The following is a 17686-nucleotide window of genomic DNA, read 5'->3' as shown; positions in this document are numbered from 1 at the left end:
ACTGCTCATGTACTGAAAGCTTTCTTTAAAAGTGAAGAGTGAAGAACAGGGCAGCTGCAGCAGACATCCTAGCTGGCAAGAACTGAAACAGCAGTGATAACACATACTAGACTGCTGTGGCATTTTTTTTGTTGTTGAATCAAGGAAATGCTCTAAATTATAACCAGAGGTAAAGGGGTTAGGTGACTTTGCTCACTACTAATGCCAACTATAAGATGCATTAGTGAATTTCTAAACTAACTTGAAAGCAGGTACTATAAGCAGAATGCTTCTCAATTGTCCTGTGTCATCAGCCTCTGTGACCATATTACCAGTTTCCTGGATGCAAATGTAATGTTCCCTTACATCAACCAACGTGATGGATTGGGGCAAGATGTGTGGGAGGCAAGTCAGTCTGTCAATAAAGCTAAGTCAGGACGACTGCTGCAGTGGCGATGCACACACAAGCAGTCTTAGTATGTGCGTCTCACTTCAGCTACAGTTGAACAAAAGGGGCCCTTCAGAAAAAGTACATTTTCACTGAGATCATGGAATTAGAAAACAGTGAGAGCGCCTGATTTTTACTGTAAAAAACAAAACCAACACAAATCTTTGAGAGGAAGAAATCCCATATAATCTCTCTCCCTATTGTAGAGCTGCATTTAAGAGAGATGTTTTCTTTTCTGTCTGTTGTAAGACATACTTTGCCCCTAAAGGCCCCTTTAAGTCGCTATGCTGATATCTGACACATTAATAAAACCCAGTATCCTTTGGAGATAAATGATACAGGCAAGGAAGATACAAAAGCCGTGTAGCACATTTTGAACTCAAAACAGTACTTCATTAAAAAGAGACACATGAAATGAGTCAATATTTATTCTTTCTTCTCGCTATCCTCAGTGATAGGGTCTGCAGGAGGCTCTTCAACTGTTGCACTATTGCTCTCTGAACCAGTGTTGCTATCACTGGTTCCTTCCTCTGCAGTGCTATCGACCCCTTCTTGGCCACTCTCCTTATCATCTGGGGTAGATGTTCCTTCTTCACCATTCTGCTGGTTCTCTGTGCTCTCTTCTGGGTGAGGCTCTTCTGCAATAAGATATTTTTCCATGTCATTTACATACCAATACATTTATTTAGATTTTCCAATGAGAATTTAGGAAGAAAGACTATCAGTAATAATTCTGACTATTTCATAGTAATTATTTCTATCAGAGTGTGCTGTAACAGGCACTGCTCTGCAAGACCGCTCAGTACCTGGGATGTATGCATAGTCTTGCCACGTCTTCCTGAAAGTCAAACACAGCTGCTAGACCTCAGAAGTATAGCCACAAAAAAGCAATGTGCCTTGTTAAACCAGAAACACTAGAATCAGATTCCTTGGTACACTTTCCCTTAGGCTCATGCTGTTATGACAGTGGGCCACTGAAATACTAGCCACTGATACTCTTGAATACATTAATTTTTTCTAATGTCACTGTACTGAACACCTGTAAAGTTTGTAAGAGGGACATGGAAAGAAGTGCATCATCCTTGCTAGACATCAACAGCAGAGCTCTTCACTGGAAGAAGAAAATACTCCCAATATGCTCCAATTTAACTGATGTCTAAAAGGTGAATTAGATTTGGAAAAGGTCCAGAAATCAAACTTTTTTTTTTCCTGGGTACATTAAATACCAAGCATTACATACTGGCTTTGTGGTATCTCTTCCTCTCACCTTTAATAAAGGGACAATTTAATGAGAAGAAAGCAAACACCTGTGTTCACCAAGATGAAGTTAACTATTCTTAACAACCTGCTGAATAAGCCTTTCTTCCTATGGACAGCAAAAATGCAGGACACTCCTCCTAAGGTGAGGCTCTACAGATATCCTGTTGATCCTTTGAAGATTCTGAAGCTGATCTTCACATGCAGTTACCTGTCTCCATGGGAGTATTCTCCTCTTCTTTCTTCTCCTCCATCTTGTTAGCTGCCTGTTCTTCCTCAGCTGCTATGTTATTTTGACTGCGCTCAGCTTGCTCAGCCGCTTCTTTTTCCCTTTCTTCCTGCCTCTTGCGAGCCTGTTCCTCAGCTTGAGCTATTTCAGCTGCAATTTTTTCCATATCCACTTCCACCTTCAAACTGCATAGCTAGCAATTAAAAAAAAAAAAATTACTATCCCAGTTGCATTGAAAAACCTTACGAAAACCCAATTGTAAGTTCAGTCTTTCTATATACAGCATAATTCTTTGGATTTGACAAGGTTAATAATAAAGAGCTTCAGTAACTAGGAGGGGAGTTACAAGCGTATTATCAGTCTAAGTCTTGTTTTTGAATGCAACCAAGGACAGAGCAATATGTTCTCCACAATGGCTTTAGGCCACCTTCCTTGTATTGCTCTCTACTGAACTCAGCCAATGAAGCCTGAAGGCTCTTTTAAATTGTACTGACTCAAAATAACCACTAAAGGTCACTGATGGAGCATGAAATAATCAGGACGCTGCAGGCTTTCTAACACCCACATACTTCACCAGACTTGGGACACTGCCATTCATCTAGCTGTGAATATTCTAAAAGAGAACTAAACAGAAGTGGGACAGAGTACTCCTAAATATGAGTAACTACAGGTTCCGAAGAGTAAGTAGAGAGAAGTGGAAGAGTTGTACCCTTTTTAGCTCATTATTAAAGGATTCTGTGCTTTCCAAGAACTTCCTCTTCTTCTCTTGGTGACGCTCTTCAATTTGCAGAAGCTCAGCTTCCAGTTTACGCTGGAAATGAAATTGATAAGAAGCTCACTATGCAGTCAGCACAAGTACTGGACAAGGCTTACTGCTGCATATAAAAATATTTAAACCCAATAATTTACAGTAGACCCATGTAATATATTAAACATCCTTATGCCAAAATGTTTTCTTTGATCTAATACCCAATGACTAAGAAGTTCATGTTAAAATTAACAAAGTCTGAATAATAAATGTGCTTATGCAGCAATTCATGATTGTTAGGCATATTATAAATGAAAAACAACAGGTACTTGAGGTGAACAGTCTACTGTCTTCAGGTGTACAAGCTCCATGTTTTTTTTTATATTATACACCCCACAGAGATATGGGCACAATACTTCAATTACATTTTCTAACATAAAAAGACCACAATGAAAGGAAATAAGTACTTCCCCCCATTTCCCTTTGTTCAGTTAAAAAAAAAAATAACGGGGGCAGGCAACAAATCTCTCTCTGATCCTGGTCAAATTTGTCAGTTTTTTTTTGCCTACATGTACACTGACTATACTTAACATACTTTTTTGGAAAATATAGGCATCTGTTCAGGCAAAGCTATCTGATATGTGCAAATGTGACCTTCTACATTTCCTTGTAGACACGTAATTTTCAATGAAAAATGGTACCATAAGGAGAATTTACCATAAGAGACCATTACGAACAAGGTTACTAGTAATAAGCTAGCTGAAAGCCACAACTATATCAATGCCTGTAAAGGAGAAGACTGTCTACATACAGAAGGATCATGTAAAACAATGAAAAGCTACAGATTTATCACTTAAAATATCCTAAAGAACAACATACAGTTGAACATAATTCTCAGGGATAACAAAAGCACAGAGGGTAAGATCTTGCATCTTGCCACTCCCAAGAAAGCCCAGAGATGAGCCATTAGAGCGTTCAGTACCTTGACACCCAACAAGAATAGTCATGCAGATGATCAAATGACACAAGACTTGGAGTACAGCCTAACACCATTATGTTTAGCTGTTCATATCATTTATCTTTACCTGATGAACCATTAAAGATTGAACCTGACGTTTAAGAACTTGCATTCTAGCTGTAGTGACAACAGAGCGGACATCGGGCACCACACTTTCACTCAGTATCTCACTGATGAGACGATGGTTTCTTTGAAAACGAGCCGTAGCTGTGTGCTTCATAGAAAATCCATCATCATAATCTGAAACAGAGGTTTTAAATGCAACTACTTTAATTCCACATATTGAATAGCAAGTCTAATGAAACTGTACCTGCATCACCACTAATTGAAAAAAAAAAAAAGAACAAAAAAGAACAAAAAACCTCCCAAACACTAACACCAGTTTCTGTCATGTACAAAGGAGTTCATGCTAACAAATGGCTATAGAACATTAAGTAATTGAAAAAAGACAATACAAGGATAGAGTGGCATCCACCTTGGAAAGTGGCCCAGCTATGGCAGCCATGATTTTACATGACTTGCACATACATGAAATTTGGACTGACCCAATTACTGCAGTAGCAGTTACTAAGTTCCAAGTGTAATGTGCTGCTTTCCATGTTTCCAGAGTAAGAGGGACTATTTTAAGTAATGCACCAAATCAAAAAAATTCCTGATTAATCATTTTACCAGAACTGCATCTAGTGCAAGAAGACCTGACTTTACCAGAACAGTAACAGAAGAGACACTCCTCTGTAAATAAGCTTTGTACACCAGATCAAAAAGACTTTTTTTTTTAATTGCAGGGAAATGAAAGCCTGAAGCAGTGAGACATATGCTTAATCATCACAGATAAGTTATAATAATGTAAGAAGAGTATTCTAGAATTTTTTGGTACAAAAATTGCTTTTGGTACTTTTTTTTTTCCTCTAAAGAACAGTTGCTGAAATAAAAAATATACTTTGGGAGAAAGGTATACATGAACATAGGTCAAGTGCTGGTCTCCTTATAAGCTTCTTGCAGATAAAAGAAAGAAAGGAAGCCTAACAGGAACTAAGCTGTCTTTTTTGACATATATCTAGAGGATTAACTACCCAAGATCTAAGAATATGACAGGTCAAAGGAATTCCCCCCCCCCCCCAATCAAATTGGAAGCACTTCCAATTTATGGCAAGATACTGAACTTAGTGTTAATCTAGTTATATAATTTAACATGAACTATTGTATTATGGATAGTACTAGGAACTCATTTTAGAAGTAAAATTCAGTTTGATGCTACAAAGCAGAACAAAATAATACCCAAAACTATAAAATTTGTTTTCCTGTATCTAGAGCATTCAAAAGCTTTTGACCTACAGAAGATGGAAGTCTTCCCATGCTGTGAGACTCTATGTTTGTTCAAGGAGAGCAGGTAAAGTCTTTTAACATAATAAATCAAACCACAGTCTGCAGTTTTGGTCTCAAGAACTTGTCTACAAAACAAACTCAAGAAATTCAACTCAAACTAACTAGAAGCATGAATTTAAAGCAGAGTAATTAAATAGCATTAAGTACTGGTGAGGACACAAACTTAAGAGGAAACTCCTGTGAGTATAATTCACATTTAATTGACTAATTAAATCAGTTAATTAAAAGGTATGAATTATCTTCCAGAATGATGTCATAGAGAAAAGTCCAGAAGTTGAGTTTATTTTACATGAAGTTTTCCTAATGGAGATTATTCTCCAACTATTCACAAAATCTGAAGCAGAATCCTAATATAGCATGCCAGAAAATATTACCAAAAAAGGAGTTTTCATTAAACTATTTACCTGGTTTATTTTAAAGTGTTATGTTCAATTTCCCATTGAGGTATCCAATTAAAAGAAGGGAAAAGAGAACACAGAGTGGGAAGACAACAGATTTGCAAGAGACAAGTATTAAGCAAATTAGTCTCTTTAATAATGTTATGTCATTGTCCTCTCAAAAAGACTCCTTTTACACTAAGTTTCTTGATCCTCGTGACATGCAGGCTAGGACAACACCAACATTTGTGTCACAGAAAAGAATTTGCTGTTTCATCCCAGATATGAACAGATGCAACTCAAGGGCTAGTGAAGCTGCTTTTGCCTGAGTTAATTTGACCCCGGTAGAGCAGAATGGATTGAAAGTCCAAAAATGCCAGCTAATGGAACACAAATATATTTGCAAAAATTTTGCACAGTTACCTCACACTGGGAAAAGTGCTGTTTGTCATTTATCTCAAGGGAGTGCTTTTATCAAAGGAAAAAAAAGGGGGGGGGGGAAGGGTGTAACTGCCTGAGTACATTTTTTACCCTCAGGTTTCAACACGTATTTATTTGGTCAGCCATTTAGTATAATTTTAAAAGCAGAAGTTAACTATAAGAGTCTAACTTTTTGCACAGGGTGGGGTATATTTCCTTAAAGTCAAATAAACTTTAGGAATTTTCTCATCAACTTGTCAATAGCAAGAAAAACTTTTTCTTTTTTAAACAATCTTGAATGACAGAAGTTGTTGAACATGTTTAAGATTCAGGTGCTTTTAATCTTACTAGAACTCTGCCTGAGTGTCAGAATCATGTGCGTGTGGTAATAAAGCACAAAATTCCATTCAAGCTGGATTAAACTAAGCATCTAGGCATTTTATAATTCGTACATTAAAACTATTACTCAGTTTTATATAGACTTCTTTCTTTTGAGCTATAAGCGTTATTTCACATACAGTTAAGGGTTGGAAGAACTTTTATCCCTGGCTTGCCACCTTAGTCTTTGGGAACAAGACAAAGTCAGCTGTTAGCTGTACCAGATAAAAGGTGATCACGAAAACTAGTTTCAAAAGTACTGAAATAGAAAGTGAATCATGTTAAGCATTCTGAAGGTTATACATTGGTCGTTTTTCATATTTGGCATCTGTTTCTTTATACTGTAGGTCCTACGATGAGACTGTCTCATTGGATGTGCAAACAAATTCCTTTCTGCTTACCATCTGGATCTTCTGCTGGCTGTATACTCATGTAAGGTTCACCTTTCTCCATGCGTGACTGCCTTTGGCGGCTTTCTTCTTCTAATGCAGCCTCGGCACGACTTTTTGCATTGATGTAGGCAAGGTATGCAGGAGAGTTATGGTAGGCCTTCATGGACTCATTGTACTCTATCTGAAATGTGACCAATATTGTTTGATCGCACCGTTGGACAATTTCAGACTTGACATAATTAGGTGCAACTCAAATTGTAGTTATACAGACAAACCTATTTTGAACCATCTGGCTCATACAAAATTACTTTGTACAAATGACTTCTCCCAGTTTTTCTTTTACATATTAGAACTGATTTCATTGACATTCATGTTTTAAAAACACTAATTGAGTTTTTAGGTACGCTTCAGTCATAATACCTGAGAGGTCTTATGACAGCCTTGTTACTGAAATTTAAAAATCAAACACTTTAGAGCAAGGTATTTATGATCTGACAAGCTGTGTTTTAAGGCACCTCATTTTTCTTATTTAATCAATCATTCTCAATACTTTTTTGGAGTTCTAACTAGATCTTTGATTATGATTTCTTCTCTTTCCCTTATTCCAATATGACATGAACCAGTTTTCAAAGTAATTTATGTTTTTGAGTTCTTTGATCCATCCCTGCACTGGGATGATACAGAATGCTGCAGCCAGACTACTGTCTCCTCTGGTAGCAGGACTGCATCACTATTGTCACCTTCTTTGAAATATTTTCCCTTCGATTGCTTTCTTTAATCTCGCTTTAAAATTTGCCTAGTCTAGATTTTGTATAGTGATTTGAGGTATTTCCAGTGAAAAGCAAGATATATTCTACAGTATTGTTACAAGTACCTAAATGTGTCATTTTCTTTATTATATTATTAGGACTGGAATCCTTCTACCTTGGAACTGTAAAAATATAATCAAGATGGCCCCTGCCCCAAGGAGCTTACAATCTAAGCATTGTTACCAAGTTAAAAGTAAAAATCCTTGATTTTGTTGCAACTAAAAGAGCATCCAGCTTTGAAGTACTCTTCTATTGACTTGGAATAAGAACAGCTCTAAGTTCCTCAGGTTTGATCAGGTTCTGCACAACCTCAGACGCCTACCAGGTTTAAGCACAACACAGCAGGTGGACAAGTTACCCTCTGTGGCTTAGGATACCTGATACAATAACAGTCTTGTGAAAGTCCTCAACACTTACCAACCTAGACACAAGACGTAGCTGTTGTCTTTTGTCATGAAGATCAATAAAAAAACAAAACAAATGCAAGAAAACCCTAAAAATGGTATCTTTTCTATCAAGAAACAATATACTATGCCATAACATGGAGTTACACCAGATTATACCATGGAAACAAACCCCTACGTGACTGGAAGTCTTTTATGAACATGTTCATGACTCAATAGCAGTAGTTGCAGAGCACCAGTTTTGAAAGAGGATTTTGGTGTTGAGACAATCTTTTCAACACTGATGTTGTACAATCAAATCCATTCATTAAACAGTTAAAATCGACACAATTATTAATACTTCATTTTGAATTAGGTCTAAAAACTGACCAGTCACAGTTGATGTACAGTTATTTAAAAAAATAAAAAAAATTAAAAGACGTGTCAGGACATACTTCCATTTAAGTTACATATAGGGGGTCTCGTGAATGCCTCATATACATCACTGCATGGGTAAGATGAATTTTTCTTCTCAGACCAGTTCCTAGAAGAATCAGCTGTAATAAACATCCCAGATTTCTTCCATTTACCTTTTCGGCTTCATATTCATTCAAATACTCTTGCTTCTCTTCATCAGTGAGATCTCGCCACATTCCTCCAATAATCTTGCCAATTTCCCATAACTTCAAATCAGGATTGGACGCCTTCACTTGGTCCCAGACCTTAACAGAAACAGCTGGAGCTTTACTAATGATATCTAAATACTTCCAAATTAAACATTTTATATTGTCATCTCAGTGTTCTTTCTGGAACCACCATGAAAAAACAGGATTAAGTTAGGAGTGAGTCTGGCTAAACTATCTCGATTATGTTCTGGGGCAGGAAGTCAGTAGGAGGCCATCTACTGAAACGGGCAACTGCTGAAACGGCTTTGGTTTCATGAGAATAGTGCCTTTAACCCTCTTAATTCTCTTCTCAAATGCACATCGCTGCATCTCTGGGAAAAAAAAAATGCTACTGAGTAAACACATCCAGCAGTAGGTTATGATAAAGAGCACTGAGCTTTTCAGATCTGAATGTAACATTTCAAAATATTTTTCAGTCTTGCTGATCAATTTGAGTTCCAACAAGTTCTGACTCCACCAAAAAACGTTTCTAACTTTATAGGGAAAAAAAAAAAAAAAAGGAGCGAGCTGCCAGTGTTATTTCTTGCTGTGAGAGATTAGAACGCCACTTGACTTTTTTTGTTGTTGGTTTTTGGCCTAAGACAGATATGCTGGTAAAGATACTTTACCAGGAGTGGAAGAATTTCCTTCTGGCTCACCCGCTGCAGACAGGCTCAAATGCCCTCCCCATGCCCAATCAGATTTCAGACTCCACAGGAGTCTCTCTCCTACTTTCTGTCAAACAGTTCATAGAACAGCGAAGTAAACGTTGCCACAGGCTAGGTTGGTGAAGGAGAACATGCAAAGTCCACTCATTGCTACTCTTCAGTCCAGCTACAGCACTGTACCAAGCCCAGTATACCGCAAGGAATACTTTCTGTTTATAAAAAGTTCTGTCAGTAAGTCACAGGAACTTCTGAATGTGGCAGGGTGGATCCTTGTCAGCAGAGACAGTGGTAGTAAATTATCATTTTAGAGAAAATTTTTCCCCCCAGAAACTGGCAACTGCACGAACAGATTACTGCTGCCATTATTCTGAAGGGCAATGCATCTGTACTTTAAAATTCCCATAAAAGAATGTGCAGGCTGTTAGAAGTAAAAGTTTAGAAGCTGAAACTAAGATCATAGCAATTAATTGTTAGCACATACAAACGCTAACTTTTATTATTACTTGCTTGACACAGTATACCCACCTTCCGGCTGTACCTCATGTAGGGCATCAGAGGCTTGTCTGGGGGTTTGGGGGGCTTTGGAATGGTAATACCAGAGGAAGCCTATAAAAGAACCGAATAAATCCATTTGTTAAATGTGATCGCTGGACAGTTTCCATACACACTAGTTTTGGAATACACTCATTCTTGTGTAGTTAAAAAACAAAACAAAACACCACACCCAAATAGCAAGCAACATCACCCCAAGAAGTTACCAAAACTGAACAGGTACTACAACTGGTCCTCACAGTAGTATTTTTCCAACCTAAATTTGTCCTTTTATCTGTAAGTTTACAAAGCAGTTACTAGATAAATGTCCAAAAGGGCTCCATATTCTTATAACTCAAAGGTTTAGAAATTTATGTGGGAACGCCAGTCCCAGCGTGTTGTCTTCCTCACTTCTGATGAGCAACTGTTACTGTACCCGTTTTGACAAATTTAATGTGCCTACTTGGGGTGGGGAATGGCGATAAGGAAAAAGTTTTAAGAGCATGAAATTATCTAGACATCCTTTTATTTTCAAATAATTTTAGAAATGTTTGTCCGAACAAATATATACATTTGTTACAGAAATATATTTTGGAAATATATTTGTAGCTATTTATTATAAAAAGAAAACATCCCTATGCAACTGATCTCTCAATGTGTGCATAATTTGTATTCAAGCTGTACTGCAGCTGTCCAAATTAGACTGTAATATCCCTGTGTGCTCTTATCTTCCTTTAGGTTAGTACAACATCAAGCACGTTGCTTGCACTAAGCAAAAGAGCACTGAACAGTAAGCATTACTGATGGAAAGCTGCTGCATCCACCTGTTCTTGTCCCCTCCAACTACAAACCACCTTAGAGAACAGATTTATAAGACAGGGTTTTCTTCTCCTAAAGTAATGCAATGACATTACAGTCCATATCAACTGCAGGTTCTGAAAACCTCATTTCTTCAAGCACTTACACATGCGAGGAGTTTCACTGTATTAAGTGGGACCATTTTCATGAAAATATAAAGCAGTTTCAAAACTTTTTCAAGACTATGGCCATAGGTTAAACAAATACTTGGATCTGGCCAAGGAGGCTAGTGTTCAGTATTCAGCTTCCAAATTTTTCCTCTTGATATTTTTGTTTCACTGAATTTATGAAGTTCTATGAAACAATGCATACAGAATTGCATATAGATATAAATAATGTACATGAGGTATATGCATTACCAAAATGTATACACATATACACACACAGATGGATTTGGAAAACATTAACGGAAATTGTTCAATGCTTTTAAATTAATAGGAATTTAAAGAGACCATACATATATTGGTATATGCATGGCAGAGAAGGCTGCATATGCTTATGACATACAGAAACAATGAAAGTTCTCAGACAAAACCTAACTTATTCTTCTATCAGAAAAGAGATATATGGTGTTCCAGCTGGCATAGGGCAAGTCTTTCCTGTAAACATTTTAACAAACCAGATGAACTTCTGTGAAGGTTTATACAAGACAGACATAAGGATGTATAGTGCATTAAAAGCACCATCTATTCCTTGATCAATCTTTCTTTATACCATGTTCCAAATTGAGGTGTTTTGAGATGGAAAGATTTACATGAAAAAAAATTATAAAAATTATAGAAGTTTTTCTTCTTGGTTGTATTTTAAAAATTTTAGGGATTTACTCTATTTCTATTGTGTTAGTTATGAAAAAGTTACACTTTCCACAGTATGTTTTTCTTTCCTGACTACACCTCACACTCAGAACTTTTATCTGTATTTGAAAGAAGTTGTCACCTCTCTCTCTCATCACTTGAGTCCATCTCACTTTATTTATTCCATGAAAAATGGATGTAACATCCATTTTCCATATACCCCCAGAGTACAGAATAAAGGCATGCATCTCTTGCATGGCTCAATAATATGATGCAATTACTATTAATGATCACCAGTTTGGAAAATACCTTCTTCCTTTTTGCGCTAATAAGCCTCAATAAAATTAGTAGTTCCCTCCCTCCAAGAATAATTTGTACTCACACTATAGACCTTTTCCCTACGCATGCAGCGGCCACTGAAGACCACAGAAAGGCTTTCTTTTTAGAATTCCATATCATACATGAGCATCACATTTTTTTCCCCTACTGAAGTCCATTTTCCTGTAAAAGGTTTCACAGTGAAGGGGAAGGGGGAGGGAAGGGGAGAAATCAGAAGTAATTTCTGTTTTTATAAAAAGCGGCAGCAGCCAAGATTCAGAAGAACCTAACTCTAAAGCCATTTCTGGTCAATTCCTGTTGTTTGCCGGATGATGTAATAGTTGATTCTCCTACCGTGACCCGGCTGTTGGTGCCCGGGTTCCCTCCCAGCCTGTAGTTGTTGTAGGCCAGATGGCTGTATGGATTGTATCCCACAAACCCTGGTGTGCTGGGCATTTGCTGATGGAAACAAATGAGACAAAAACACGAATGAGAAATGAGCTCAAACGAGGAAAACACAGAAATGAAAATGAACTGCAATATGGCATGCAAAAGCAATCAGAATTTAAACAAGCAAATGAGGTGTAGCAGTTGATATCTTCTCAACATGTAAAAGTTACTCCAATATAAACCTATCAAGGAAACAGGGTTTTTAGCCAAGTGTGTCACTACAAATTTCTGTCTAAAGTTTGTGACTTCTATTAAATGTGTAACTTTTAAAAACAAGTATTCCATAAATCCTGCACATGGCTAATAAAGTTGTCCAATATATAAGCCACCAAGCAATTCAAAGACTCCCATATCCATAGGATTAAACTTACAAGGTAACATAGCACACAGTAGTTGGGGCAGAAATCCCCAATATCAACATTTACTATACCAATGAGAATCTCTGCCTGCCTTTCTTTCCATCCTTCTGCCTTTCCAACAAACATTAATACTATCAACAGGAAAGAATCTCTCAAAGCATCATCTGTGCATCACTAGCAATAGCTGAAGACTTTCTTGGTGATCTGCAATATTTAAATATTTTGGGGAACTATGAGATTAGAAAGCTGGGGAGAAGATGATTCACAGAGATAATTCTGTTAGGAGGTAGTCTGCAGAATGACAGAGTTGAAGAACCACTGCAATAAAATCCATAGGTTAGAAACTACAAACTAATCAGATCACTACTTCATTGAATTCAAGACAATTTCAGAAGTTAATCAACATATCTTCATCCATTCTTGAAAGTTGATCAATTTGTTTTCACCTGCAGTAGTGTAAAGATGGTCTTAATTCTTTCCAATCCCTACTTTTCGTATCTACAGACTGGGATGGTCCTATCTCATTCCATTATATAAAGATTCATGATGTCCTCTAGTGTTTCTAGGAGTTTTTAAAAAACCATTTATACAGTGCCCCAGTCTTAGTGGCATTCTGGCCCTAATAAGAAACACATATACCAAGAGTCTTTTAAAATGATTTGCTCACTGGATCCATTATAGATTATTATTACAAAAATCTATGGATAAGTTCAGGAACACCAAAAGAGCCAAAGTATGACACCTACACAGGTAAAAACAGTGAACAAGAATAGCCTATAAACTAAACTACATTAACTTGCAAAGTTTTCAAGTATACATAGACACAGTGTAGTTAGTTTATTGCTAAACATACAAATACAGAGTAAAGTTATCCTTTAAGAGCCAACCTTCAAACATATGTTTTATTGCCAAACTTTAACTCAGTCACAGTAGTTAACATTTACTCAGTCTGTGTGCCTGTGATCATGATATATGGATTCACTATTCAATAAACTGTGGTTTTACTATAGTTCAGTATTACTGTAACAGGTTTTGAGTAAATTGAATTACATCTCCAACAAAATTGGATGACAATTATAACCTCTGTGTGCTTAATTCTTTATTTCTGCAAGACAGGTGTTAAATGTTACAGGGGAACTACCTATCATTACATTAGAGAATTGTTACTACAGATATAATACTGCAGTTAGTGAGGACTGCTCATTTTGTTTAGAACAGTAACAGGAGCTGTAAGCAAGGTCTGTCCACTTTTTTTTGGTTTTTTTTGGACTTGCATTAGCAGAGTACAGACCATCAAGGACTGTGTATGCAGTAATTTACATAATGCAGAAGATCCTTGTAAAACAGGCAATACATGTCATGTTGCAGAGCTGAAATTTAACGTTCAGGTACCCTTCTAAAGACTTACTAACTTGACTTAAAGTTAACAAAATAAACAAAAAACAAACAAAAAAACCCAAATACCCCCCATCCCAACATCCACATCAGTATACCCCATTTAACAACATCTGCAGCCATGCTAAGACCCAAGGGAATCAATGTGCTCTATGTGTATGCCTGGTTCTTGATGCAGGAATCCAGTTGTAAGAGCAGATGCCATCATAGTTTTTCTGATATTCGCACAAATCCATAAAGCTGTGTGCAAAATGAAAACTCCGAACAAACTATGCCAAAAGCAGTAAAATATTTTATTTTCATAAGTTTTTAAGAACAATCTATGTTTATACAATATAGCATTTTCAAACCTTTTAAAATGTAAAGTCTGGCACAATGAATTTAAAGGATCACATTTTATCTAGATCCCATCCTGCACTTTTCATTCCAGATGCACAGACCAAGAACACTCTACTGGATAACAGTTTTAAAATTTTCTTCAAGAATTTCACTAGCATCGTGGCTCCCTCTTTTGCACAGAAGATTAGTACTTTCTCATGTCAATGCATTAATCCTCAAATGCAAGCTGTTAAAGAAATGCAAATGCTACATAAGAGATGCATTTGCTTTCAGGTGTTTTTCTGACCACAGGACATTGGTAATTCAGTACCTTTTTATATACGCATGCACACAACTGGATGTGATTCAAAACCACTTTTCATGTTTCTGTGTCATTCCAAACCGTATAGTAAAATATTTTTCATGCAAGACTCCAAAATACCAGGGATTTCAAGAAGTTTGAATAAGACTGTCACCATGAACGTTTTGTTATTCTGCTCCAATATAGCAAAAACATGCATACTCTTGCATTCCACTGAAAGCCAGCTAGGTAGGTACAACAGAAACACCAGAACACATAGTGTTTGCCCATGCTTTGGGCAAAAGTTGACCATGAAATTCTAAAGTTAAGTGTATATCAGTTTGTTCTTAAATATTCCAATATACTTTTGCAACACAAGCTGTGAATATAATTTCAGACCAAGGCCCAATGTTATCTGCGTAAATAAAATTAGGTACATGTCTAAGTAATCACACTGACTGCTTATAGAAGATTAAGGATCTGCAGGATCTAGCCTTAAAGGTGTAACAAGTTTATTCAGCTTCTCTTTCAAAAATTGCTTTAAAAAATTGTTGAGATGGATTTAAACAATGCATATCTTGTTACCAATGAAATACAATCAGATTATGTTTCCAGTGCAGGAAGCTGATGCACCTTCAGTGTTATTGCTGTGGTAAGTTATTAAAGGCCGTATCACCAGATCTGTGTTAATGAGAAAAATCACTATACTTACGGTTGCGGGAGCTGGGGTAGGAGGTGGGGCGTAAGATGGCCTTTCTGTTGAAAGATAAATGCAAGCAAAAAATTTTTTCTTGAAAATGCAAATGAATTCTTTATAAGGCATCCAGAGTGCCAAACACTTTCCAAAGATTTACAGAAGAGAGAGAGATCCTGGTCTCAAAGACTTTCCATTATGTCATTGAGGAAAGTAAAACAAAGGATAGAAGAGAAAGGAGGAAAAAAAAAAACCCATACCATTGCCATATTGCTAGCCTTTTATTTAGGCATAAGATTAAAGACTATAAAATGCATTTAAATGCAGATCAGTTAAAAAGAAGGTAAACAAAAGTGTAGTGAAAAAACATTTAGGAGAAACTCTGATATCTGAATTTCCTATGAAAACAGAGAGTTGGACTCAAAAAGTAGTCTTTGATATGTTATAGTATGCTTTAGAAATAAACAGGAACAGGCTAAGTTCTGGTCACACTTGAGATGCCAGAAGTCAGCCACAAGCAACATTTAAGGCCAAGAGTTTGGTCAGAAATGGCTACACTTCATATCATTCCTTTTCACACAAGGAATAATAGAATTATCTCACAGTTAGGTTCTGCTGAATCAGATCTTTAATTCATCAAATTAAAGGAAGAAAAATCTGAAAACTTACTTGACATTTTGATAGGCAAATTTTCAGCCACCTGACATTATATTTGTAATTCTGAAAAACAAAAGAATATCATTCTATTAAATATTAAGCTTTCCCAAATCTTTGAAGCTTCAATTGTTATAATCATCATTAATTACCAAAAAAATTTGCAAATTTTGGAATAAAGACAAAATAAGGTTTTTAAAAACTAAAGGTGATCTCTCATTGTAAAATGAATGTGCTTTCCAAGGAATCTGGCCTTAAATAGCTGTGATTCAGGTTCATGTGATCTTCAGGTTACAGGTTTTAAGTATAGCTTTTTTCCTAAGAAATAAAAAGAATATATATCACTATTTTACACAGCATGCTTCAGAAACCTAGTCTTAATCTAGGAGTGACCTCGTTAAATATTTCCGTTATGTAACAGGAAAAAGTAACCACCAAACATGACAGAAGCTATAGGGTTCTCCATAGCATCGGCTATGGGACATGAGCATATTTAATCTCATTTAGCAACAAGCTCGCAAGTACGTAAGGAAAATACATTATAATAAAGCAATATTCTTTTGGCCTTCCTCTTAAAGCAACTCCATCAAGATTTCAACAGAAGTTGCACCCATTTTGGTGCTACGGGCGGGCACAACGTTCTCAGCTTTGCATTTTCCTAGTTTTTCGCACCGAAACGCTCGCGGAGTTCAACAGGGCCGAAACACCGCTGCGCGCAGCAGGAGCAGCTGCTCCCCGGAGCCAGCCCCGGCGCCCCCGCTTCCTCCAGGCGGGCGAAGCGCCGCCCGCTCCCCACAGCGGGCCCAGGGCACCCGAGAGGCTCCGCCGACCCCCCCGGGAGGGACCCGCGGCGCCTCCGCGGCGGGAGCGCAGCAAGGGCAGGGACCCCCCCCCAGCGCCCGCTAACGCGAGGGGACCGGGCCGGGCCGGGCCGGGCCCGCCGCCTCCCAGCCCCCCGGCTCGGCGGCTCCCCCCGCCCCGAGCCCGCGCTGGAGGCGGCCAGGCCAGGCCGGGCTCGCCCCAGGCCGCGGCCCCGCCGCCCCGACTCACCGGCTCCGGGCCCGGCCGCGCTCCCTTTGTTCCCCACAGGGCTGAGGCGGCAGCGCGGGACGCGCCTGCGCCTCGGCACTTTCCACACGCAGCCCCCCCCGCCCCGCCCCAGCAGCGGGGACTGCTCGGGTTTCACCGGGGGGGCGACTGCGCTGTCCCCTTCCCCGCCGGGTGCAGACCGGCCCCGCAACCCCCCCGCAAACCCGCCGGGGAGGGAAGGAGGGAGGGCGGCGCGGGCTGTGGCGAATCTGCGGCACGCAGCGGGTAAAGGCGGCTCCGGGCGCCGCGCGCAGGCGCGGTCCCGCCGTTCCCCGGAGCGAGATGCTTTCCCGGCCCGCGGCGGGCGGTCGCGGCGCTCCCGGGGCAGGGCCCCGGCCGGGCCTTCCCCTCCGCAGCCCCGCTGGCTCCCGCGCCGGGCTCGGCCCCTTCGCCCCTCCTCGCCACCGCGAGGGGAAAGTGCGGGCGGGGAGCCGCCCCCGCCTGCCTTCGTGTTCCCCTCCGCACTTTCCACGCTGCCCCTAACCTGCTTCCCGCCTTTCGCCGAGGCTCGGCAGCTCCCGCCCGGGCCGTCGTTAGCAGATCCGCGGCAGCCAGGCGGGCGGAGGGGATTTGCGGCGGGTTCCGCCGCGTCGTCCCCGTGTGGCGAATCTGCGGCCGGGAATGCCCAGGCGGGGGAGGGGAGGCCGTTGGCGCCTCGCGCCCGCCACGCGCCCGGCGGCCGTTTGGCGCCTTTTCCGCTCGCGCCGCCTCAGAGGGGAGCGCGGCCGCCGCGAGCCGCCGGGCCGGGCCGGGCCGGGCCCATCCCCG

The 17686-nt window shown here is 39.5% G+C and overlaps 1 protein-coding gene across 3 annotated transcripts; it reads right to left on the bottom strand.

The window, feature by feature from the left end:
* Positions 1–778: 778 nt before the first annotated feature.
* Positions 779–17182, bottom strand: SMARCE1 (SWI/SNF related, matrix associated, actin dependent regulator of chromatin, subfamily e, member 1). Of its 3 annotated transcripts, none has more exons than XM_026072799.1 (11): positions 16880–17177; positions 15845–15895; positions 15194–15237; positions 11950–12117; positions 9683–9763; positions 8415–8546; positions 6642–6813; positions 3747–3919; positions 2623–2724; positions 1896–2106; positions 779–1065 (listed from the first exon to the last, which is right to left on the bottom strand). In XM_026072799.1, the coding sequence occupies exons 2-11, from the start codon at positions 15849–15851 to the stop codon at positions 854–856; spliced, it is 1302 nt and encodes a 433-aa protein (XP_025928584.1). In that variant the 5' UTR covers positions 15852–15895; positions 16880–17177; the 3' UTR covers positions 779–853. The 3 variants fall into 3 exon arrangements, with proteins under 3 accessions (XP_025928584.1, XP_025928593.1, XP_025928600.1); XM_026072808.1 differs by having other exon boundaries at positions 12013–12117; positions 16880–17170; XM_026072815.1 differs by lacking the exon at positions 8415–8546 and having other exon boundaries at positions 16880–17182.
* Between the last annotated feature and the right edge of the window lie 504 nt (positions 17183–17686).

Source organism: Apteryx rowi, unplaced genomic scaffold (assembly GCF_003343035.1).
Source record: "Apteryx rowi isolate R43461 unplaced genomic scaffold, aptRow1 scaffold_1092, whole genome shotgun sequence".
Classification (NCBI taxonomy): domain Eukaryota; kingdom Metazoa; phylum Chordata; class Aves; order Apterygiformes; family Apterygidae; genus Apteryx; species Apteryx rowi.
This window is presented reverse-complemented; position numbering and strand designations above follow the sequence as displayed.